The 25,474-nt window shown below is 39.7% G+C and overlaps 1 protein-coding gene across 1 annotated transcript in view; it reads right to left on the reverse strand.

Moving 5' to 3' along the window:
- LOC126284864 (uncharacterized) overlaps positions 1-25,474 on the reverse strand; it is a 201,968-nt gene that overhangs the window by 119,126 nt on the left and 57,368 nt on the right. Inside the window, exon 2 of the mRNA XM_049984100.1 lies at positions 11,538-14,762. Within this exon, the coding sequence (XP_049840057.1) occupies positions 11,538-14,546 (3,009 nt within the window). The 5' untranslated portion in view covers positions 14,547-14,762. The remainder of the gene's footprint in view (positions 1-11,537; positions 14,763-25,474) is intronic.

Here is a 25,474-nt window from a genome sequence, read left to right on the forward strand (position 1 = left end):
GTCTACAAGATGTTAACACTCTCCACACCAAGCTCGTAAAATTTACGAGCCGCTGGACTTTCAAAAATTGCCAAGCCCGTAGAATTTATGGGCTACAGTAATTCTTCGAATATCATCTTTTTGACGCTATTTTGACAGCTTTGGACAATGGTATGGCCTTCCTGGGATTTTACTTCAGGCTTGTGTTCACAGATGGCATGGGAAGTATCTTTCTCTCAGTGATGTTTGAGGAGTAATATATCTTCACAGTAATGGTGGCACGCACTGCTTTATTCGCCCAAACACCAGCACACGGCAAATTGTAGGGTGTGAATTTTGTTCGAAATGGCATGTAGAGTACTATCCGATTGGGAAAGAAGTGACTTACTCGTAAGCAAAAAAAGCCAGGAGAAGGATTTCATCCACTCTTCAAAATCCTTCCTTACTACAACAGGCTGAGGGAACATTGTATTCAAGCATATCGTCCATGAGAAAAACTTACAACAGATGAAGGTAAATGCCCATTTCAAGGTTATGTAAGTTTTAGAGTATACACACAGAACAAACCTCACAAATACGGCTTGAAGCTGTACACTGTTGCAGAGGCAAGCAATGGTTATGTCCTCAATTTTGAAGTGTATGCTGGAAAGCAGTTGTCTTGAGGATCCTATCTGAAGGCAATCTGTTGCATAAAGGCGACACTGTGTACTTAGATTTTATTCGAGTCCCAATCTGCTTCAGCAGTTGGTTCAAAGCAGGAACTGGTGCTATAGACACTGTGAGCAAGTCAAGGAGATCGATGCCCCAAGATTTAGTAGCAACTAAACTACAGAAGGGAGAAATGACATACAGACGTAGAGGTAATGTGTTGGCAATGAAATTGAAGGACAAGAGGGATATGCCGGCTGGTGTGGCCGAGCAGTTCTAGGCGCTAGAGTCTGGAACCGTGTGACCGCTACGGTCGCAGGTTCGAATCCTGCCTTGGGCATGGATGTGTGTGATGTCCTTAGGTTAGTTAGGTTTGTGTAGTTCTAAGTTCTAGGGGACTGATGGCCTCAGAAGTTAAGTCCCATAGTGGTTCGAGCCATTTGAACCATTTTTAACATGAGGGATGTGTATTCATTACCAACTAGACATATGGCATCATCTGGTACACACACAAAAAGGAATGGTACTTTGTGCTGAAGCCACTTCAAGGTCTAGATTACAAATGCAACAGGGCTATGGTGGTTCTTGCAGACCAACACTTACAGTACAATGTATTTCGGCAGAGGACAGTAAAATGGTGGAGGAAACTGTATTTTCACCTGCGACATATGGGAGTGTCAAGTTAATTCTTGTTGATCCAATTCAGTGCACCAGAAGAAAATGACAATCACTGCCTTTTTTGTAACACTCACAGCTGAGTTCACTCAGGAGGAAGTGCAATGTCGCTGCCACAAGTATTCAAAGTGGAACTGTAGGCAGATTATCACAAAGTCACTTTCTTTAGCAACGTCCAGGAAGTATGCTACATGTGTGTGCCATGTATGGAGCTCCAGAAGCAAGAAAGGAACTGGAAAAGCTTCCCACAAAGAGACGTGGTACCAATGTGAGCAGTGTGGTGTTTCATGGTGTATGGAACCTTGTTTCAAAATATACCACACAAAGAAACATTATCATTCTGTGTGAGAATTGAGTTGAGGAATATAAAGAGTGGATATAAATATAATATTTTCACTTTATAAAACTTTTATTTTATTTGAAAATGTGACTTTTTTAATTTTACAAAAACATGGCAGTTATGTGATTACCTTCATACCCTATTAAATACAACATATACATCTCACCATAATTTGAAAGTAGAAGGAAGCAGAATTGAAATGGTGGGCTACTTGTCAAAATATATTAACAAATGCCACCACAGCAGGTCTCCAAATACTGAAAAATTGTCTGGTTTCTGAAGCCGGGTACACAGAATAGGGCTGAAACTGAGAGTGTTAATGGGTACATCCTTAATGTGAACCACCATGGTGCTTTTACAGTGTTTAAAGACTTGAATATGCATCCTGCTTTCCTTTTATTGTTTGCATGAAGACACTAACATTGAAAGAATTGTGGCTGGAATGTCAATGGCAGTAGTGGACCACATGCAGCCTGAACATTTACAAACACCAACTCAATAAATTGGGAAGAAAATAGCTGATCAGTACTAGGAACTACGGAATTCACCAAGCTATATTTGTAGCTTTGACCGAAAGCATGTAAGAGTTTAAGCTCCTGCTAAAACTGGATCAATATTGTATAATTACAGTCCATAGTCTTTGTAGCTGTTACAGATGCAGATGGGTTATTTTCACCAACTGACAATGAGGACTAAGACTGCAAACATTGGTGGGAATATATTAAATGAAAGTTCTTTCCAGTAAGTAGTTGTTTGAAGGCACAGTACCAATTCTGGAGCCTACATCATGGGCAGAAGACTGCTGATGTTCTTATTACTTTTCTGGAAGAAGCTTTTCCTCTCAAAAAACATGTAATGAGAACATATACTCTTAGAACTGACTAATAAAAGGTATATACTTAATTACATATTATCCAGGGGGTGAAGGTCTAAGGAATTTTCTTTTAATATGTTAGTGATAGTGATCCAAGTGTTGGATGCACCAATAAATTGTGGCACAAATGAAGTCAGTATGATAGTTGAAGTTAGTTGTTTGTTTCATAAATTTGTACATATTCATAGTGATTTATATACTAAGTCATGTGTTCAGAAAAATGAAGGCCACTTGTGACATTGATGCTGCATTTCAGACTATGTTTTGTCATATTTTATTATGGTGCCAGTGTATGACGGCTCACAATATCGCAAGTTAGCAAGCTGGCTAGATTATTAGAATACTCCACCCCAAAACAACAGATTGCTGGAGATTGTGAGACTGAAGCTCAACCGTGCTGAGGCACACATAGAAAGTTGTGACTCGCCTGTTGACAATGGTGCCAAGCACACAATTTTGATTATTTATATTTACTGTTTGTGCAGAGTTCCAACTCTGCTGATGACATCATCAACACTGAAAGCTTTGTAATTATGATTTCAACAACTGTAATTTCACACTCAAATCTTAGTTAAAGATTTTATTTAATGTTGTATATCATTGGTGGAGTGAACCAGTCAACCATGAGCAAGCACTGAAATAATAGGCTAGCTCACTACACAATCAGCAACTAGATTTCCAAGAGGCAATACGTGTGCACAGAGGACGTTATAAAACTTAGCATAAAAGTGAATTGTTACTTAAAACTGCTTTTGGAATATTTATGTGCATTTTCTTTATGTCAACAAACTTGTCTCATGACAGTTCTTATATATTATTATTATGCTCGGGAAGTGATAATTAGATTCCATAACCTTTGATGCAAAAATTGATATTAGACTGGCTCTAGGAAAATGTTCATTATAACATATTGTTTCCTGATTTTTAGATTGAAGTAATAAAAAAGATCAGGTGGCATACTACTATTCTAAACTTTAATTACTGCAGTGCTGACATACTCTCACACATTACTTCAAAGATTCACTGCATATTGCAATCTGCATACAATGAAGAAGAAACCAAATAGGGACAATGAGTAAGCACCTGTCTCCCAAGTCATGCTCTTTCCTGGCAGAACAAAATTTGTACAGATCTACATATGGAATGGATCTGCTATTACATTAAGATCCAGCAAATCAGTAAGAAGAAGTCAAGTCTTATTTTACAGAAAACTACCTTATGTACCTCACTCTAATTTAGGTAATTAGTTATGAAAAGGTATGAAATTATACACATTCTGTTAAGAATGCACATTAAACCCAGAAAACCAACAGCAACCTACAAACAATACAGTGTAATTGATAAATCGTCTCTGCAGTTCCTTTTTTAGCCAAAGTGAAGCACTTTTCTGGCAGAACAAAATTACAATCTACATACGAAATGGATCTGATATTACATTAAGATCCAGCAAATCAGTATAAAAAAGCCACAGTCTTATTTTATAGAAAACCATCTTAATGTATTTCTATTTAATTCTCTGTCTTTTTTCTCTTCTGCAAATAATTTAAATAAATTTCAATCCCTGCATCTTTCTATTAAAGATGAAATTTGTTTTATCTTGATGGTTCCTGTTGCTGTAATTTGCACTACTTTGGCTGTAAATGTATCATTACTTCTCCACAAGACCAATAAAATAAATATTGGACTCAGGATTGATACTCATTTTCCTGGGTTCAGAGGCAATCTCACAATCAGAGCAGACACTTTCGTATAGTGTCAGTAGCACAGATTTGATGTGTGGTGAAAGTGAAGCACTCCACATTCATTTGGCTTGCCATGTGACTGTTGCGTCATGTCAGTGTGTGGGTGGTGCTCCATTGTGTCTGTTCCATTTGAAGTTGCGAGTTAGATGAAAGCATTCTGCCACATAACCTGGCATTTCACCCGGCAGGCACCCTGCTTAAGTAGCTCTAGGATAAGAGACAGAAATAAAAGGCAGAAATAAAGATTTAATTATCACTCTAGAGCACAAGGCTGCACTATCTACTTAATGCTGATGCTGCCACAGTGCAACATGTATTTTTAGGAGGTACTCATACCATGCAAGACAGTCTGACATGACATGAAATTCTTCCATATTATTTATTACACACTGTGAATATGCGTCTTGTCCGAGTTATCTCTGAAGAAATATATTGTTCAAAAGCTTAGCAGCATTTTCAATCTGGTTATGTGTCGTCCATCAAATGCTCATCACCTTAACTACACAATAAGTCACTATTTATACTTCATAATGTAATTGGACGGATAAAAACATCTATTCACCAAGTGGTGGCAGGAGAAAACAGTATTAAAAAAGATTTTATGTATGCAAGCTTTCAGAGTCAATGGCTCCTTCTTTCAGCAGAAGTGTTGAAGGGGAAGAAAGAGGGGTGAAGGGAAAGGACTGGAGAGTTTAGGAAAAAGAGGTAGAGTTTGGAAAAGTCACCCAGAACTCCACGTCAGGTGAGACTTACTGAAGGGGATGAGAAGGAAAGACTGATTGCTGGAGATTGCACCAATTAATAAGAGTGAAAAGCTAAGTGCATTGTATTTAACAGAGGTGGGAGGGGGGCAGCGACAAACAGAGAGGTCAGAAAATGAAAGACATAGAAAACTAAAATGGAGCGAAGAAAGGAGGAGTTACTGTCGAGAAATGCTGCGATGTAAGAAATTGATGTAAATTAATGCCAGGTGGTGGTGAGAACCAAGGACCTGTTGTAGCACTAGTTCCCACCAGTGGAGTTCTGAGAAACTTGTGTCTGGGGGAATAATCCAGATGGCATGTGTAATGAAACTGGCACCAAGGTCACGACTGTCCATGTTGTAGAGCATGCTCCACAACGGGATACAGGGTACTGTGTGTTGCTGGTATACACTTTCTGCCTATCCCCATTCATCCTGATAACTTGGCAGTAGTAATTCCTATGTAAAAGGCCGGACAGTGTTTACATCATAGCTGGCATAAGACGTGTTGTTTCACAGGTGGCTCTGTGTTTGATAGCATATGTTTTGCCAGTTACAGGACCTGTATAGGTGGTCATAGGAGGGAGCATAAGGAAAGTCTTGGTGTGGGGACAGTCACATGGTAGGAGCCATAGCGCAAGGAGGTGGGTGCAGAAGGAGCAAAGGGTTTGACAAGGATATTTTGGAGATTGGGAGGGTGACAAAAAGCTATTCTAGGCATGGTGGGCAAAATCTAAGACAGAATGGATCTCATTTCAAGGAGTATAAGCTTGTCAATGTAGCTGATTAATACATTCAAGAACAGGATAATGATGTGTTCTGAAGTTGCTTTCTCGCGGTCTATGCGCTCATTCCGGAACAGTGGGACTGCTATGGTCGCAGGTTCGAATCCTGCCTCCGGCATGGATGTGTGTGATGTCCTTAGGTTAGTTAGGGTTAAGTAGTTCTAAGTTCTAGGGGACTGATGACCACAGATGTTCCCATAGTGCTCAGAGCCATTTGAACCATTTTTTGAAGTTGCTTTTTGGAGTGATCAGCAGTATCAGGAACTGGATGTGATAGCCCAGGAAAGCTACTTTTGAATTAGGCTCATGGGGCAATTATGTACAGTGATGGTTGAGATTATATGAGCCCAGTGTTCACCATTCCTTCTTATGTAACCCTCTGATCAGTCTTTGTTGTTGTCTGTCTTGCTCAAACTGTCATCTGTTTTCTAGCTTATGTGTTAGTCCATTTGTTTATTTATCTGCACCATCCAGATTAATCAACACTTTGCCCCTACATCTTTCCTAGTATTGATTTCCATGCACGTAGATGGATCCAATATTATTTATGAATTTGCATATAGCAATTCCACTGTTATTTACGAATTTGCCTATAACAATTTGTTTACAGTTCACTGCACTGCAGGGCCTTCTCTCAATCATCTTTTGCCTATAACAATTTGTTTACAGTTCACTGCACTGCAGGGCCTTCTCTCAATCATCTTTTGCCAGTTTTTTTGCAAATTTGACAGCTGGTTTCTCTCCGAACCTCCACTTACCTTCTTCATACTAATTCTTTCACGTTTTTGTATGTAACTTTTTTTTGTCAAATCGCTCTGATCGACTTTTGCTGTCATCTCCTACATTACTTCATTTGCCAAGCAAAGTATTTAACATTTTCTCCTGTGCCTTTTTATTTCTGTCTGCGCAGTTTTCAAAATTTTGTCTCTTTTCATAACTTTCCCTATCAATTTTTTCTTCTTCAATCATTTTTCGTGTCATATACATACATCGAAAAACGTTTTGCATCACCTTGGTTCCGAGAGTTCTGAAACTCTACGGAAAATTGGAATAGAGATCGACATAAACATCATTTATGCCCTTTTTATTGCTCATGAAAAGCACACATTGCATGTTATAACACCACACAGCGAGAACTTCAGAGGCGGTGGTCCACATTGCTGTACACACCAGTACCTCTAATACCCAGTAGCATGTCGTCTTGCACTGATGCACGCCTGTATTTGTTGTGGCATACTATCCACAAGTGCATCAAGGCACTGTTGGCCCAGATTGTCCCACACCTCAACAGCAATTTGACATAGATCCCTCAGAGTGGTTGATGGGTCACATCATCCATAAACAGCCCTTTTCAATCTTTCCCAGGCATGTTTAATAGGGTTCATGTCTTGAGAACATAATGGCCACTCTGAAGAAAGCCATTCACAAGATGTGCATGATGGGGGCACAAATTGTCATCCATGAAGACAAACGCCTCTCCGATATGGTTGCACTCTCGGTCGGAGGATGGCATTCACGTATCGTGCAGCCGTCATGGTGCCTTATATGACCACCAGCGGCATACATCGGGCCAACATAATTCCACCCCAAAATAGCAGGGAACCTCCACCTTACTGCACTCGATGGACAGTGTGTCTAAGGTATTCAGCCTGACCAAGTTGCCTGCAAACACGTCTCTGATGGTAGTCTGGTTGAAGGCATATGCGACACTCATAGGTGAAGAGAACATGATTCCAATCCTGAGCGGTCCATTTGGCATGTTGTTGGGGCCATCTGTACTGCACTGCATGGTGTTGTGGTTGCAAAGATGGACCTTGCCGTGGACGTCAGGAGTGAAGCTGCACATCAAGCAGCCTATTGTGCACAGCTTGAGTCATAACACAACGTCCTGTGGCTGCACGAAAAGCTTTATTCAACACGGTGGCATTGCTGTCACCATTCCTCCAAGCCGTGTTCTGTAGGTAGTGGTTATCCAATGCAGTAGTAGCCCTTGGGTGGCCTGAGAGAGGCAAGTCATGGACAATTCCTGTCTCTCTGTAGATACATGTCCGAACAACATCGCTTTGGTTCACTCCGAGATACCTGGACACTCCCCTTATTGAGAGCCCTTCCTGGCACAAAGTAACAATGCATACATGATTGAACTGCACTTTTGACCATATAGGCATGGTTGAACTACAGACAACATGAGCCATATAATCTCCTTCCTGTTGGAATGACTGGAACTGATCAGCTGTCAGACCCCTCCGTCTAATAGGCGCTGCTCTTGCATTGTTGTTTACATCTCTGAACAGTCAAAGTGACTGTGGTTGTGATACAATACCCACAGTCAATGTCTATCTTCAAGAGTTCTGGGAACCAGAATGATGCAAAACTTCTTTTATGCGTGTAGATCACTTTTCTGGTTACAAATTCTCACGCCTTCATTACCTCTGTTAACCATTGTCTGTTCTTGTAATTTTCACATGAATTTTTCTGATTTTTCTGATTTTTCCCCCCTCAATCTGCTTCTCCTTTTTGCCACTCTCACTATCGCGAACACTCCAAATCGTCTTCTCTTGCTATGATAAATCCCATCACATATTACATTCATTCTTTTTAAAAACATGCTTTCCCACTATCAAAACTAAGGTCCCACATTGTGTTTCTTGAAACCTGCTTGTTCCTTGTAGTTGCTCCCAAAGGCCTAACACTGGAAGTCCCTGTTTTTGGACCTAATCCTATTATATACCAGGCTCTTTTACAGTTTCAGAGAAAGCAATCTTTTGCCCTTACCTGGCTAATATGTGACCTATATGTCTAATCTACCAATTTCCACTCCATTGCTCTTCTCTCCTCCTCTAAAATCCTGCATTTACCTGCCCCTCATGTTCCCTTGGATGGTATCATCTGCCAAGCCAACTTCAAACTGCAGCAACATACCAGACTTCACCTCAAAAATCTGTCCCACTTTCTCCTAAACTACCTTCTGTCCTTCTGTAGCTCCCTAAACAGCCATACCATCAACCAACTCTCCTCTCTTACGAACCAAGCTTGGCCTATCTCCCTAACATCCCACAGCCTTCACCACCTCACATACCACTAACAAAGCGTAATAATCAGCCTATCTTCTAAAGCACTCCCCCCTCCTGAATTATCTGTATTATCCAAGGGTCTCACTTCCAGATCTAAACGTGCATTTAATCATGCTGCTTTCCTTCACACATGACATCAAACAGAAATATCACTCTGCATCCAACTCCGAAAAACTTTCCAACAGCAAACCTGTCATTGAACTCTACCTTGAACAGTTCCAATCACAGTCCTAAATTCATCCACCAAACTATCTCAAAATCATCCCTTACAAGCCTTCCAAGGAGTCATCACATCCAGCATTGCTTCATAAGTGCTCCTCCGGTCCCTACAACATGACCTTAACCTGTCCTCTGCAGAACTCCAGGCTCTGCGTTCCCTAAAAGCTGTAATTATCCTCTCAACAGACAAAGGATAGACTGACAGGAGTACATTTGTGAAGGTCTATGCCAGCTGTCTGGCACCTCTGCGTATGGCATGTACCATCAAGATCCCATCCCTGTGATTCAAACTGACCTGCAGCCCCTCCTTAAAACCTCAGGCCCCTCATAAGGACTAGGACCACAATCCATACTTCTTACCCCACGCAAATCACACGTCCCTACTTTTACCTTTTTCGTACAATCCACAAAGCCAATTATCCTGAGCGTTCTATAGTAGCCAGCTTCTAAGCACTCATCAACTGTATATCTGCCTTAGTCGATCATCTCCTGCAACCCACAGTACAAAGACTTCCCTCCTATATTAAAGACACCAACCATTTCCTAGATCATCTGAAATTCGTACCTGTCCCACTCCCATCACACACCTTGCTTGTCACCACTGATGCCACCTCCCTCAATGCCAGCATCCTCCATGTACATGGTCTGTTTGCTGCTGAACATTTCCTTAGTCAGCACCCACCTGATTCCAGACCTATAACATCCTTCCTGCTCACTTTAATCAAATTTAATTGTACCAACAACTACTTCACCTTTGAGAGGCAGAAATACAAACAGATCAGGGGTACAGCCATGGGAACCAGGATGGCTCCTTCCTATGCCAACCTTTTCATTCATGGGGCACTTGGAAGTGGCTCTCCTGGGATCCATAAGCCTTCTGCCCCTGGTTTCATTTATGTACATTGATGACATCTTTGCCACGTGGACTCATTGTGAGGTTGACCAGTTAAAATTTCTAAAATCTCCAAGTACCTACTCCCAATGAAATTTCACATGGTCCTATTCAAAATACCATGCCATTTTCCTTGTTGTTGATCTCATCCTCACTGAAGGTCAGCTGCCCACTTCTGTCCACATTAGATCTACTAACAAACAACAGTAGACTCTACTCACATTTTAACAGTTGCCACCTTTTCCATGTCAAACATTCCCTCCCATACGGCCTCGGCATTTGAGGCAAACATGTTTGTTTGGATGCAGACTCTTTACAGTAATTCACCATCATTCTCACCTCAGCCTTCACTGAATGTAATTACCCCACCAATCTATTTCAAAAGCAGATTTCCTGGGCAATCACATACAATGCTGGTGCTGCTGATCTCTCAAAAAAACTTTGGAACATGTCACTTGTCACTCAGTATTATCCTGGTCTTGAATGTATTAATGAGCTACTTAGACAAGGCCGTGACTTCCTAAAATCATGCCTTGAAATGAGATTTTACCAACCACACCTAGAATAGCTTATCATTGCCCTACCAATCTCCAAAAAATCCTTGTCAGACCCTATGCCCCTTCTGCACCCACCTCCTTACCCTAGGGCTCATACCCTCAATGCAATACCCTGCTGCAAGACTTGCCCTATGCTCCCTCCTACCAACACCTGTAACTGACAAAACATATACTACCAAAGAGAGAGCCACCTGTGAAACAACACAAGCTAAATCAGTTAGGATGAATGGGCATAGGCAGAACATGTGTACCAGCAACATAAACTGTGGAGCATTCTCTACAACATGGACAGTCATGACCTTGGTGCCAGTTTCACCACACACTCCATCTGGGTTCTTCCCCCAGACACTAGATTCTCATACCTCTGTTACATACAATGCTCTTAGCTTTTCACTCTTATTAACCTGTGCACAATGTTGTAGCAGTAATCACTGTCATACAAAGTGCCCTGTCTTTCACCCTGAAGCCCTCATGTTTTCAAATCTTGTCTCATGTAGTCTCCAACAATCAGTCTTTCCTTTTCATCCCCTCTATAAGTCCCCTGTGACTAGGAGTTCTGGGTGACTTTTCCAACCCTCTTCCTAAACCTCTCCAGTCCTTTTCCTTCACCCTTCTTCCTGCCCCTTCAACACTTCTGCTGAAATAAAGAGCCACTGGCTCTGAAACCTTGTATACATAAAACCTTTTTTTCCTATGTGTGTTCTCCTGTTGCCACTTGATGAGTAGATTTTTTATCAATCCAATTACACTATACTGTCAAAAAGTGATTATTTTCATTGTTATATTCACATTCCATATTTTATGATAAAAAGGACATAATTTTCAACATACTATTTTAAAAGTATGCTGAAAGAAGTACTAATAAACAAAACTAATGTTGCAACAGCTCTGTACAAAAACAAAAAGGGATTTTAAAAAAAATGTAAGTTACAGAGTGGGCTATGCTAGAATACAAAACAATGATTAATATGATAACAATAAGAAGAAAAATGTTCCAATATCAAACTCACATTAGCCCTTCCATGATTTGTGTGATTATTGAAGTTATCTTTGAACCAAGCATACTGTCGCCCAAGGTATTGCCAAAATGGATTTTCAGGTCCGTATCCATTTACATGAAGATTTCCATGTCTTTCAGATTTCTCTGCGTCAAGATTGTTTTTATTATTTTTCTTCTGAGCAACATATGACACCCATGGAAGGAATGTCCCTGAATCACCCCACGATGATGGACGCATAGGTTTGCCAAGACACTTGCTGTTTACTGTTGACAGCTGATGTACAGGCCACGGAGTATTTTGTGTTATACCAGTGTTCAATCTATCATTTCCTGGTTTTGTCACTTCACTTTCTTTTATGTCTCTCAGCATGTACCTGGGAGGTGAGTCCAGCAAGGTGATTGACGGAGATGTAATACTTTGCCTGGTATTGGTCTCTGTCAAGTTAGCTTCCTGGCTTTGTGAAATTGTTTTTGAAGACTGGTTATGAAATTTGTGATGGTCTAATTTTGTGTCAGTAACTGAGTAGTGAGAAACAAAATCCGTTAGATTAGTATGGTCCGGATTTTGTGAGTGTGATGTTCTTGCACTTCCACCTTTAAAGTATGTATTATGTGTTTCATGAAGTACCTCTGTGCTTTCATTTTTTCCTGTAGAATATTTGTCAGATGATGAATGTGTATTTGGCTCATTTTTCCCTCTAGAATATTTGTCATATGATAAATTTGTGTTTGGCTCATTTTCTCCTGTGGAATTTTTGTCAAGTGGTGAATGCATGTTTGGATCATTTTCTCCAATGGAATATTTGTCAAATGAAGAATGCATGTCTGGTTCATTTTTTACTGTAGAATATTTGTCAAATGATGACTGCTTGTCTGGTTTTGCTAACTTACCAGAACTTGTTTCTTTGGGGGGTTTCTTCTGCTGATCTCTTACTGAACCTTCTTTAATTGGTTTTGATACTGCATCTTTGGCTTCTTTCATTTCTTGTTGTTTCGTGGGAATGTCTGTTGCATTTGAGCTGGTATCTGGCTGCTTATTATCATACTTCTTTTGATGTATGTTTTTCAATTTGTCAACTTTCTGCTCTCTAGAATGTTTACTTGGTATTATCTTTAGATCTGCTTCAGTCTTTGCAAGGATTTTTGAATTCTTTCCAGTGTGAGAATCTCCGGCTTTCTTTGGTTCTGTGATATTCCCTTTAACTTTTTCAGGGGAAACTTTACTGATTTCTTGTTGAAGGTACTTCTCTATTGCACTGACATTGTCATCCATCATTTTTCCTTGTTGCTCTTTATCGAAAGAACCCTCATCTCTGTATATTCTTTTAATATCAGAAATCTTACTTTTGGGTTTAACCTGACTAGTTACTTTCCTTTTTACACTATTTTCAAGCAATTTTCTTTGAATTTCACTATCCAGTTTTCCTTCTGAAACTACATACTTTACACTATCATCTTTCTTAACTGAAGCTTTTCCTTTCTCCTTCTTCTCCAAGGATTCCAAAGGTTTTACTGTCTTTATCTCAATATTGCTTTTGTCCACAGCTGAAATACTGTGTGCTTGTTTTGAATGTAGCAGAGAAGCCTTATCAGCCAATTCTTTATTAGAAAGGTCCAAATCCTGTGTTTCATTATTTGTAGGCTTCTCAGCAGCTTTGTATTTCTTGTCATAAATAAATTGTGTTACAGAAGTTTTCTGGACATTTTCTTTCAAATTACTTGCCTGCTCAGTACTTTTATCAAAAGCTTCCTTTTTAACATCATGGCTGTCCTTAAACTTATCACCTACTAGTGAAGAAACAATTTTTTTCACACTCTTCGCTCCTTTCTTCAATGATTTTAGGCCATCAGATTGTTGCATCCCTTCATTGTCTGTAGGTTGCTGTGGTTTAGCGTCAGTTACTATTTTTTGTTTCTTTGTTTGTTTCTCTGACAGATGAGGTCCACTTGCTAAAGCAGAAGATTTCGAAGGCATTTCTTCATGTTTTTGTTCATTCAAATAGTTTTTAATATCTCCAGTTTGCTGCTCAATTTCATCTGAAGTGAGTACTGTCAAGCGAGGATCGCCAAACAGCTGTTTCCTATCAGACACAGAAATTTCTTGAGGTTTTCCACTATCTTTCAAAACTCCATGTATGGCCTGTGCCGGACTTTTTGATTCGTCATCATGCTTTTCAATTGTCTCACTTTTTGATTGGACAACAGTATCAACTTTATCTTTGGGAAGCATTTCTTCATGTTTTTGTTCATCTAAATATTTTTTTATGTTTTCCGTTTGCTGTTCAATCTCACTCAGACTGAGTACTGTCATGCGAGGATCACCAAACAGCTTTTTCCTATCAGAAGGAGAAATTTCTTGAGCTACTCCGTTCTCGGTCAAGACTCCATGTATGGCTTGGGCTGTACTTTTTGATTTTTCATCGTATTTTCCTAATGTCTCACTTTTCGCTTGAACAGCAGACTGAAGATCTTTATCACTCACATTACTATAATTTATTGGCATAATTAACTTTTGTATCCCTTGCTTTACCTCTCTGTGTTGTTCTGCTCTGAGACGAGGGTCTGTACTCTCACTTCCATGGGCAGATGTGGGTATAATTATTTTCTCATCCCAATCATTAGCTTTCCTATCTTCCAGCACTTTGTAGGGCACTGGAACAATTACTTTATCTCTCTTTCGATCTGCAAAGAACAGAGAATCTACATTCACCTTATCACTGTCAAATTTCTGTTCTCTACTTACTTCTGCACCTATTGCTGAATAAAGATGTTGTTGAGTACTAAGATATGATTTCATTTCACTATCATCCCAAGAACTTCCTTTCAGATCTTGGGGATCATTGTAACTGCCTGTATGATCCGGTACAGGTATAATTACTTTCTGGTCCTCCTTGCTGATATTTGTAGATGGAGTTATCTGTGAGGCATGGACTGCAGCATTGGCTCTCTTCTTGGACTCTGAGGATATGTAATCCTTGTTAGAATGTTCATTTCCTGAATCATCTTGTGTTGCTACCATTTTGGTAACAAACTCTAAGAAGCTTAATGCCGATTTGACTTGTTTATTTCTTTATATTAACTTATCAGTAGTTTGATGGGAGATGTGTCCCTTTTCACTCATTACAGTGAAATTCTTTCGTACAAAAATTTTACAGACTGAAGCTATTGTCAGAATCCATATTAATTTGCATTTCTCAGCCATAAAAGTAACTTCATTTTCACAAAGATTTTCCCCCTGAAAATTAGAAATACATATAAATGCACAGAAGACAAACATACAATAGTAATTAGATGAATATTGTATGGACAGCAAAATTCAGTTGGCAAAAGTGGCCATTACTTACCTCCAGGAGGCAGATAGACACATTGAAAGGTGAAAACAATAATTCTACTAGCTTTTGAAACTATTAGCCCTGTCAAGGAAGATTAGAATGTAACAGTAGGTCACTCTGACCCCAGAATGAGGGGGCATTGAAACGCACCAGAGCTGGACACCTTGATGCACTGCAACACCTGCTGTGATGTTCACAGTTGTTCATTCTTGATAACAATGGGGCATGAACAGTAAATTACAGTAGTCTGAATTATGTAAATTTTAGTAATCTTATTCAAACCAGCCCCCTGACATCAGGTGTTAGATTTTGCTCTTTATAATGTATTGTCTGTAATTGCTGTATGTTGTTATCTCTATGGTTGTAGCAATAGCAACAACCAGTTTGTTTTCACTTACATTCTTATGTTCTGTAAATTATTATTGCTTAAAATAACTGAACTAAAATACATTTGTATGGAAATTGTACCTGAAGTGAGAGTAATCTGAAGAAGTAAAAAAATACAGATTCTCTTACTCTAAGATTGGTTATTTTAAATTAGGGTATGCACATATTGAATACCTAGCAAACAAACTGAGCAGCTTTGCATTTGCAATGCAAATATTAGCAACTGCAACTCACATGGACACACGAAAAGAAGCATATACGAGCTACTTCGAATCCATTATTAGGTATGGTATTGTTTTTTGGGGCAACACGACAAACATTGAGCGGACACTAAAAATACAGAAAGAAATCATTAAAAATACGTCCAATACAAATAACAAACAACCATGACAACCATTATTTACAAAACGTAAAATATTAATTCTGCCATCATTATACATATATTTCTGTACATCAGACATTAATAATTTGAGGGAAGCTATTTTGTCCATTTACATGATACTAGAAATAAAGAAAATTTTATTCTCCCCACCCACCGTTTCAGACTGTATGCCAGGGGACCTCAAAACATGAGACTGAAAATTTGTAATAAATTAAAAGGAAACAAGTTGATGCAGATGAATTTAGGTTCACTTGAAAAAAAGCTATATGAGGTGCCGAGACTGAAGTGGTATTACTCAGTGGATGAATTCATGCAGGACAAACTGGAAATTTGAGCACAATACAAAGTGTTACATATTCCAAGAACTATCCTAATAGTGTTATTATTTTATTGTAGTGCTATTATTTATTATAGTAAAAATCATTGAAATTTTTTACATGTCTCCTGTATGCAAACGAAATGGATTGCAAATGTACGTAATGAGATGAATAAATCACAATTCACAATAGCTCTACAATTTATTTAATTTATGAAAAATGAATGAACTATTACATTTTAAACTTTGTGTTTAGAAAAAATGCAAATTTTATGATTAATTGTTTCAATTTTTAATTGTTTCAGTTTTTAATAGATTTGGAAAATTCTGGGGTTTCACTGTAAGTATGGTTTGTGAGCTGTGCAAAATTCATGTAGAATCTCTCTTACTTATGAAGAAAAGTTTAACTACGGCAACAAATGCAGCCAATAGTAAATGAAAAAAACAATGAAATTTCACATGTAAAAAAATTATTTTGTTATGTTTTTGAACTTCCACTGCTATGAGTGTGAATCCTAAATCCTTCCTCATCATGCTGACAAAGTCTTATGAATTTATTTGTAAAAATATAGACAGTGGAAATTAAAATGTCCTGTGATGCCTCTTGTGCTCCAAGTCGGGCCATTTGATGTCCTACACCCCACAAAAAATTGGTTAATTAAGGTGCAGGTATGATGTGTGGGAGAGCATGATGGTCTACAAGTCACTGAATGGCTGGAAGACATACATGAGCCGCAGTGGCGTGTTAGCATGTTATGTGTGGGGAAAGTTGTAGCTACATGTCAGAATTTTTGCAGGTTTGATCAAGCAGAGTAAATTTGTCCTGTATATTTTTTGAAAGATTTCAGAGAAGTTTTACCCAGTTATCAGAATGAAAAGGAGAAATACTATCAATTAAGAACATCTGAGTGGCAAAGGTTTTACATGGCTAGCAGTAGCTGCAAATGCCTATCAAACAGTTAAGGAGACATAAGCTAGATTTCTCTCATATTATTGGTTGAAGAAATTGTTATAGTGGAATCAAATGTTCATATCACACACATTTATACAGATTGATTGAAAAACCTGTATATAGTACTAAAGCAGAGAAAAACCTGTGTAGACCATCAAAGCAGAGAAAAACTGAACTTATTTTTTCTTGTCTTTTTAAAAATGTCAAAAGTAATCCAGTCACATCACAGAAATGGAATAAATAAAGGAGCTCTTGTAGACTTATTTAAGTCTTAACACTCTGCCCCCCTCTCCCCTTCTGAAAAGATGTCTAAAAGTAACAAAGTATATCATTTTAAATGTAACATTTTCTTACAATGCTGTTCACAGATATTTTGATTCAGTGGTTTAGTTAACAAGTTTGCTTGATTTTAGTCCACCAAAAGTGTATCAAATATCAGCCATTCCATCCATTACTTTCTCCCTGATGAAAAGATGTTTTATGAAATTATGTTTTCTTCTTGGTTTATCTACATCATTCGTGGAGTGTATAACTGCTGCTTGATCATCACACTACACAGGTGTTAAGTCTCCAGTCAGTTCTATAAGATCAAGACTCCTAAGCAACTCTTTCATCCACACCCCCACCTCTCTTGTGCGGGCTACCATGACAGATACTATGCTTCCATTGTGCTCAATGCAACTGCAGTTTGTTTTATATTCTTCCAGAACACCAAGAGACTCAACCATTATCATCACATATCTGGTAATATTTTTGCAATCAACTTTATTTATTTATTTATTTAGTCCTTCAAATCCTACATGTATATAATATATACAAGAATATTGGACATGGTTAGGCATTTACAAGATAAAATACAGTTTGTATTGCAATCCTAAGGACTAGATATTGAAGTAATTTAGCAAAGAATCACACATACAATAAACATTAGAGGCATCATACAGAGTAGAATATTCATAATGCATCTTTATTTTTGTTGTTTCTCTTCTAGGTACTGTCAGACAGTAAAGAAAATGATCAATTAAATATGCCTTTAGTTCAGCCTTAAAACTACGGAGTTTACCTGCTGATTTAATATGGTTAGGCAGATTATCGTAAATCTTTATCCCAGTATGTAGTGTGCCTTTTTGGCACAATGATGTTCTCTCCTGTTTTATATGAGGATTAGATTTTTGCTTTGTATTGTATGTATGTATATCTTCATTTTTAATAAGATATCTGGGTGTCTGTCAATATGTTGTTTGATGAAAACTAGTGTTTTGTAGATAAAAATGCAACAAAGAGAAAGAACTGACAGTTTTTTGAATATGGGTCTGCATGATTTCATATTGTTTACACCTTCAATAATTCTCAATATTCTCTTTTGCATCCTGAAAAGTTTAATATTTGTTGTTGTATTGCCCCAGAAGATAATGTCATATTTAATTACAGAATGCACATAGGAGTAGTATACATTTAACAGGCTGGCTTTGATGCACCACGTTTTTAAGATCCTTATCCTGTAGCAGGTTTTGCTTAGTTTTCTTTGCAAATATTCAATGTATAGCTCCCATTTTCTGTTGGTCTGGAGCCAGAGTCCTAGAAATCTTGTGCTGTCAACAATTTCAAGAACTCTGTCGCTAAGTTCTATTTTTATGTTGGGTGATGTCTTCCTTTTACATTATAGAAGGTCAGTGCTACTGTCTTTTCTTTGTTAACAATTTGCTTGTTATAGCTGAACCACTGTTCTACACGGTTCATTGTTTGGATAGAGGAGTCTTTTAGTTTTTCTTCTCTTTTACCACTAATAAGGAAGCTTGTATCGTCTTAAAATTGGAGGGTACTTTGGCAATATTTGTTGTACATAAGATCATTGCCTTAGAGGAGAAACTGAATGGGTCCTAATACAGATCCTTGAGGGACGCCATATTTCACATTTTCATATCCTGAATAGAAGTAGCTGATTCTGTTATGGTCAGTACATTGCACTTCAACAACTTGTTTGCAGCCACGTAGGTATGTCCTGAGCCACTCATTTGATATACCTCTAATTCCTCATTGGTCAAGCTTTTGCAGCAGGGAATTATGGCCAATGACGTAAAAAGCTTTAGATAAATCAAGACTTATGCCCGTCACAAATTCACTTGCATCCAGTTTAGTATAGATTTCATTAAGAAATTCAAATATTGCACTTTCAGTTGAATAGCCTTTCCTGAAGCAATGCTGTGAGATAGAGAGAATGTTATTTTTATTTAATACATCAGACAATCTCTTATAAAAAAATTCTAAAATTTTTGAAAATACAGGCAATAGGCCTATTGGTCAATTTGAAACACATTTTGGATTTACTTTTTTGAGCAGTGGTTTCAGCTTTGCTGTTTTTAAGCATAAAGAGAAGGTTCCTGATGCCAGTGAGCTGTTGCACAAGTGAGTCAAGAATTCAGCTAAGGCAAGACAGCACTTTTTAATAATTGCATCTGGTATTCCATCAATACCACATGAGTACCCTGATTTCAACAGATAAAATTTCTCCAGTATTTGTGGGTGAAAGGAACAATAATGTAGACACATTTCTCATGCTATTGGATGATGGAGGTGATATTTTGTTGTGTTCTTCCAGTCCACTCACTCACCAACTGTTCACTTACATTTGCAAAATATTTGTTGACGGTCGCTTCAATTTTTGTTGGGCAAGAAATCATTTGTCCTTCATAACGTAAGTTTATATTTTTATATTGTTTAATTTCACTTGTTTGTTTGATTTTTTATAACAAGTAGTCCATTCAGCATCAGAAAATTCTTTAAGTATTTGATCAGTAGGGTAATACGTGAGTTTATAATGTGTTTCTTCCTTCACATACCTTAGTACCCTTTTTGCTGCATCACAATGGTTCATACTAAATTTTGAACAATACTGTGACAACTTTTGTCAGTGAGAAAGCTATGGAAGATTTTTAACTTCACCATCACACTTCCCATTGACGAAATTTGATTTCATTTCCATTGGGGTTTTGGTTTCCTCAGCATTTTGAAGTCCTAGTAGTTGATCAATATACTCCCACTGAGAAATACTATTTGTTCCATCTTTGCTGTTTTAAAATTTCACTCCTAAAATATGTGACACCATGTCCATTTGTTTGGTTATGTGACATAAAATTTCACATCCTATCACACGTAAATGTGCACACTAAGCTATTTACCTGTTCATAATTCATATGATTTTTTTATTGTTGTTGTTATTTGTAACACAATTTCTTATGTATGCTGCAGTATACATCAATTCATACCAACAACAATCTGGTAAATTGCTTCCTAGCAACTTTGACTTTACCATATACATTAATGTTCTACTGAAGTGTTCAGCTGTTCATTTTGCTGTGGTGCTTACGTCCTATTTAGTTCATAACAAATTCCTTCAGATTCACAAAACTGTATCCAAATGCACAAACAAAATTCTAGGCCACTGACAATTCTTTCTGATTCTCATCACTTATTTATTGATTCCAAGACTTACCAAGTGGGAAAGCGCCGGTAGACAGGCACAATAAAATAACACACAAAATTACGAGCTTTCGCAACCGGCGGTTGCTTCATCAGGAAAGAGGGAAGGAGAAGGAAAGATGAAAGGATGTGGGTTGTAAGGGAGTGGGTAAGGAGCCATTCCAATCCCGGGAGCAAAAAAAAGACTTACCTTAGGGGGAAAGAAGGATAGGTATATACTCGCACACACAGACACACACACACACACACACACACACACACACACACACACACACACACACACACACACACATATCCATCCATACATATACAGACACAAGCAGACATATTTAAAGGCAAAGAGTTTGGGCAGAGATGTCAGTCGAGGCGGAAGTGCAGAGGCAAAGATGATGTTGAATGACAGGTGAGGTATGAGTGGCGGCAACTTGAAATTAGCGGAGATTGAGGCCTGGTGGATAACGAGAAGAGAGGATATATTGAAGGGCAAGTACCCATCTCCGGAGTTCGGATAGTTTGGTGTTGGTGGGAAGTATCCAGATAACCCGGACGGTGTAACACTGTGCCAAGACGTGCTGGCCGTGCACCAAGGCATGTTTAGCCACAGGGTGATCCTCATTACCAACAAACACTGTCTGCCTGTGTCCATTCATGTGAATGGACAGTTTGTTGCTGGTCATATCCACATAGAAAACGTCACAGTGCAGGCAGGTCAGTTGGTAAATCACGTGGGTGCTTTCACACGCGGCTCTCCCTTTGATCGTGTACACCTTCCAGGTTACAGGACTGCAGTATTTGGTGGTGGGAGGGTGCATAGGACAGGTTTTACACCAGGGGCGGTTGCAAGGGTAGGAGCCAGAGGGTAGGGAAGGTGGTTTGGGGATTTCATAGGGATGAACCAAGAGGTTACGAAGGTTAGGTGGACGGCGGAAAGACACTCTTGGTGGAGTGGGGAGGATTTCATGAAGGATGGATCTCATTTCGGGGCAGGATTTTAGGAAGTCGTATCCCTGCTGGAGAGCCACATTCAGAGTCTGATTCAGAGTCTGATCCAGTTCCGGGAAGTATCCTGTCACAAGTGGGGGCACTTTTGGGGTTCTTCTGTGAGAGGTTCTGGGTTTGAGGGGATGAGGAAGTGGTTCTCGTTATTTGCTTTCGTACCAGGTCGGGAGGGTAGTTGCGGGATGCGAAAGCTCAGGTTGTTGGTGTAATGATTCAGGACTGGAGCAGACTCGTTTGCCACGAAGGTCTAGGCTGTAGGGAAGGGACCATTTGATATAGAATGGGTGGCAGCTGTCATAATGGAGGTACTGTTGCTTGTTGGTGGGTTTGATGTGGACGGATGTGTGAAGCTGGCCACTGGACAGATGGAGGTCAACGTCAAGGAAAGTGGCATGGGATTTGGAGTAGGACCAGGTGAATCTGATGGAACCAAAGGAGTTGAGGTTGGAGAGGAAATTCTGGAGATATATATTATCCATCTTTAGGCATTAAAATGCAATTGATGTCGTCATTTGTGTACATATACAGTCTACATAAAAAACAGAAATGGTGTAATATATTGTAGATCATTATTGTCTAATAAGATACAAAAATTTGTCCTTGATGCTGCACAAGGTATTTGCATTATATTATATCTACATGTATAAGTTTAATCTAAGTGAAACTGTATTAGTACCGGTACTTAAGATCAACTTTAGTGCACATTATAAACTCTTCTATTGTATAAAAAGCATTTCCTCTAAGCCATTTCTTTGTGACACTTTTAAACTCATTCAGTGACACATTATGTGCCTCTATTAGCAACATGTTAAATAGTTTTACTACCCTGTATCTGTAACTATCTTGAGTTTTCTTTAGCCTAGCAACTGGGACGTCAATTTGCTGTTTTATACGTGTGTCATGGTGATGGACAGATTGTCGTAGTATGTGACTGTGTTGGTTTTCTTTTGTGTGTATTAGACAACTTAGAATAAAGAGTGCTGCAACTGTTAGTACTTTTAAATTTTTGAAATATGGTCTACAAGGTTCATTATTTCTGACTCCATAGATGCATATGACTGCATGCATTGAGTAATAACTTACCACTAACACATGACCTTGGTTTACCTAACAAATATATCACACATGCTAACTAAGTACAAATATAATCAGTATGACTCTTCCATGTTAATTATGAGTCAAGATAGATTCCACGTAGTTTATCTGAGACACAATCAATCTTATCACTCTTAACACACAAGCTAAAGACAATATTTACAGTTTTATCATGATTTATATGCAAGTCATTGAGTTGGAACCACTTGATGGCTGCTCTCAGATGAGCCTCACTTTCCTGGTTTAATTTTCCTAAATCTTCTCCTGCTGCAACAAAAGTTGTATCATCTGCATAGAGTGTGGATTTACATAACATAGTGCTGGGCAAGTCATTTACATATACACTCCTGGAAATGGAAAAAAGAACACATTGACACCGGTGTGTCAGACCCACCATACTTGCTCCGGACACTGCGAGAGGGCTGTACAAGCAATGATCACACACACGGCACAGAGGACACACCAGGAACCGCGGTGTTGGCCGTCGAATGGCGCTAGCTGCACAGCATTTGTGCACCGCCGCCGTCAGTGTCAGCCAGTTTGCCATGGCATACGGAGCTCCATCGCAGTCTTTAACACTGGTAGCATGCCGCGACAGCGTGGACGTGAACCGAATATGCAGTTGACGGACTTTGAGCGAGAGCGTATAGTGGGCATGCGGGAGGCCGGGTGGACGTACCACCGAATTGCTCAACACAGTACATCGTCTCCACAGTACAGTGGTCGGCGGAAGGTGCACGTGCCCGTCGACCTGGGACTGGACCGCAGTGACGCACGGATGTACGCCAAGACCGTAGGATCCTACGCAGTGCCGTAGGGGACCGCACTGCCACTTCCCAGCAAATTAGGGACACTGTTGCTCCTGGGGTATCAGCAAGGACCATTCGCCACCATCTCCATGAAGCTGGGCTACGGTCCCGCACACGATTAGGCCGTCTTCCGCTCACGCCCCAACATCGTGCAGCCCGCCTCCAGTGGTGTCGCGGCAGGCGTGAATAGAGGGACGAATGGAGACGTGTCGTCTTCAGCGATGAGAGTCGCTTCTGCCTTGGTGCCAATGATGGTCGTATGCGTGTTTGGCGCCGTGCAGGTGAGCGCCACAATCAGGACTGCATACGACCGAGGCACACAGGGCCAACACCCGGCATCATGGTGTGGGGAGCGATCTCCTACACTGGCCGTACACCTCTGGTGATCGTTGAGGGGACACTGAATAGTGCACAGTACATCCAAACCGTCATCGAACCCATCGTTCTACCATTCCTAGACCAGCAAGGGAACTTGCTGTTCCAACAGGACAATGCACGTCCGCATGTATCCCGTGCCACCCAATGTGCTCTAGAAGATTTAAGTCAACTACCCTGGCCAGCAAGATCTCCGGATCTGTCCCCCATTGAGCATGTTTGGGACTGGATGAAGTGTCGTCTCACGCGGTCTGCACGTCCAGCACGAACGCTGGTCCAACTGAGGCGCCAGGTGGAAATGGCATGGCAAGCCGTTCCACAGGACTACATCCAGCATCTCTACAATCGTCTCCATGGGAGAATAACAGCCTGCATTGCTGCGAAAGGTGGATATACACTGTACTAGTGCTGACATTGTGCATGCTCTGTTGCCTGTGTCTATGTGCCTGTGGTTCTGTCAGTGTGATCATGTGATGTATCTGACCCCAGGTATGTGTCAATAAAGTTTCCCCTTCCTGGGACAATGAATTCACGGTGTTGTTATTTCAATTTCCAGGAGTGTATTATAAAAAGTAAAGGTCCAAACACAGAGCCTTGTGGTACACCCTACATGATATCCAAGACATTTGACCTCATATCGTTAAAATGCACAATTTGTTTTCTGTCGCTCAGATAGGGTCTGATCAGAGATAGTTCTGAGCCTCTAATACCATAGCAGTGCAATTTTTCTAGTAGTATCCTGTGAGTGACAAAGTCAAATGCCTCGCTGAGGTCCACAAGAGTGGCATTAACTGATAATTCTGATTCAAATGATAACAATATATATGAAACAACATCTTCAACTGCTTTTGCCGTTGACAGGCGACTTGAAGCCATACTGAGAGTCACTAAGAATGTTATTCACAGACAGATGTTGACTGATTTGGAGCTGTATGCAATATTCCATTACTTTTGATATGATGGGTACAAAGGAGATTGGACAGTAATTATTAGGACACGACTTGTCACCTTTTTGTGCAGTGGAGTAACGAGTGCCATTTTTAAGGATGAAGGGAAAACAGCCACTGACAAACATCCGGTTCATAAGAGAACAGAGTGGATGTGCTATTACATCTGCTATTTTTTTATTACAAAACTGGAGAGACCCTAAATGTCTTCTGATTTTGGGTAACTTAATTTTGCGGAGGAGCGGATAGAGGTTCAGGGCACTCGCTTGTCCTAGGGGTGGGAAATTGCCCCTAAAGGCGGAAGAATCAGCAATGATCAACGACATGAGGATGCAGAAGGCATGGAAACCACTGCATTAAAGACACACAACGAGTATCCACAGGACATGTGGCCTGTAGTTGAAGAAGTGTCATGATGATCTCTTCATTGGCGAAAGATTCCGGAATAGTCCCCCATTCAGATCTCCGGGAGGGGACTGCCAAGGGGGAGGTTACCATGAGAAAAAGATTGAATAATCAACGAAAGGATAATGTTCTGCGAGTCGGGGCATGGAATGTCAGAAGCTTGAACGTGGTAGGGAAACTAGAAAATCTGAAAAGGGAAATGCAAAGGCTCAATCTAGATACAGTAGGGGTCAGTGAAGTGAAGTGGAAGGAAGACAAGGATTTCTGGTCAGATGAGTATTGGGTAATATCAACAGCAGCAGAAAATGGTATAACAGGTGTAGGATTCGTTATGAATAGGAAGGTAGGGCAGAGAGTGTGTTACTGTGAACAGTTCAGTGACCAGGTTGTTCTAATCAGAATCGACAGCACACCAACATCGACAACGATAGTTCAGGTATACATGCCGACTTCGAAAGCTGAAGATGA

This window comes from Schistocerca gregaria, chromosome 8 (assembly GCF_023897955.1).
Source record: "Schistocerca gregaria isolate iqSchGreg1 chromosome 8, iqSchGreg1.2, whole genome shotgun sequence".
Taxonomy (NCBI): domain Eukaryota; kingdom Metazoa; phylum Arthropoda; class Insecta; order Orthoptera; family Acrididae; genus Schistocerca; species Schistocerca gregaria.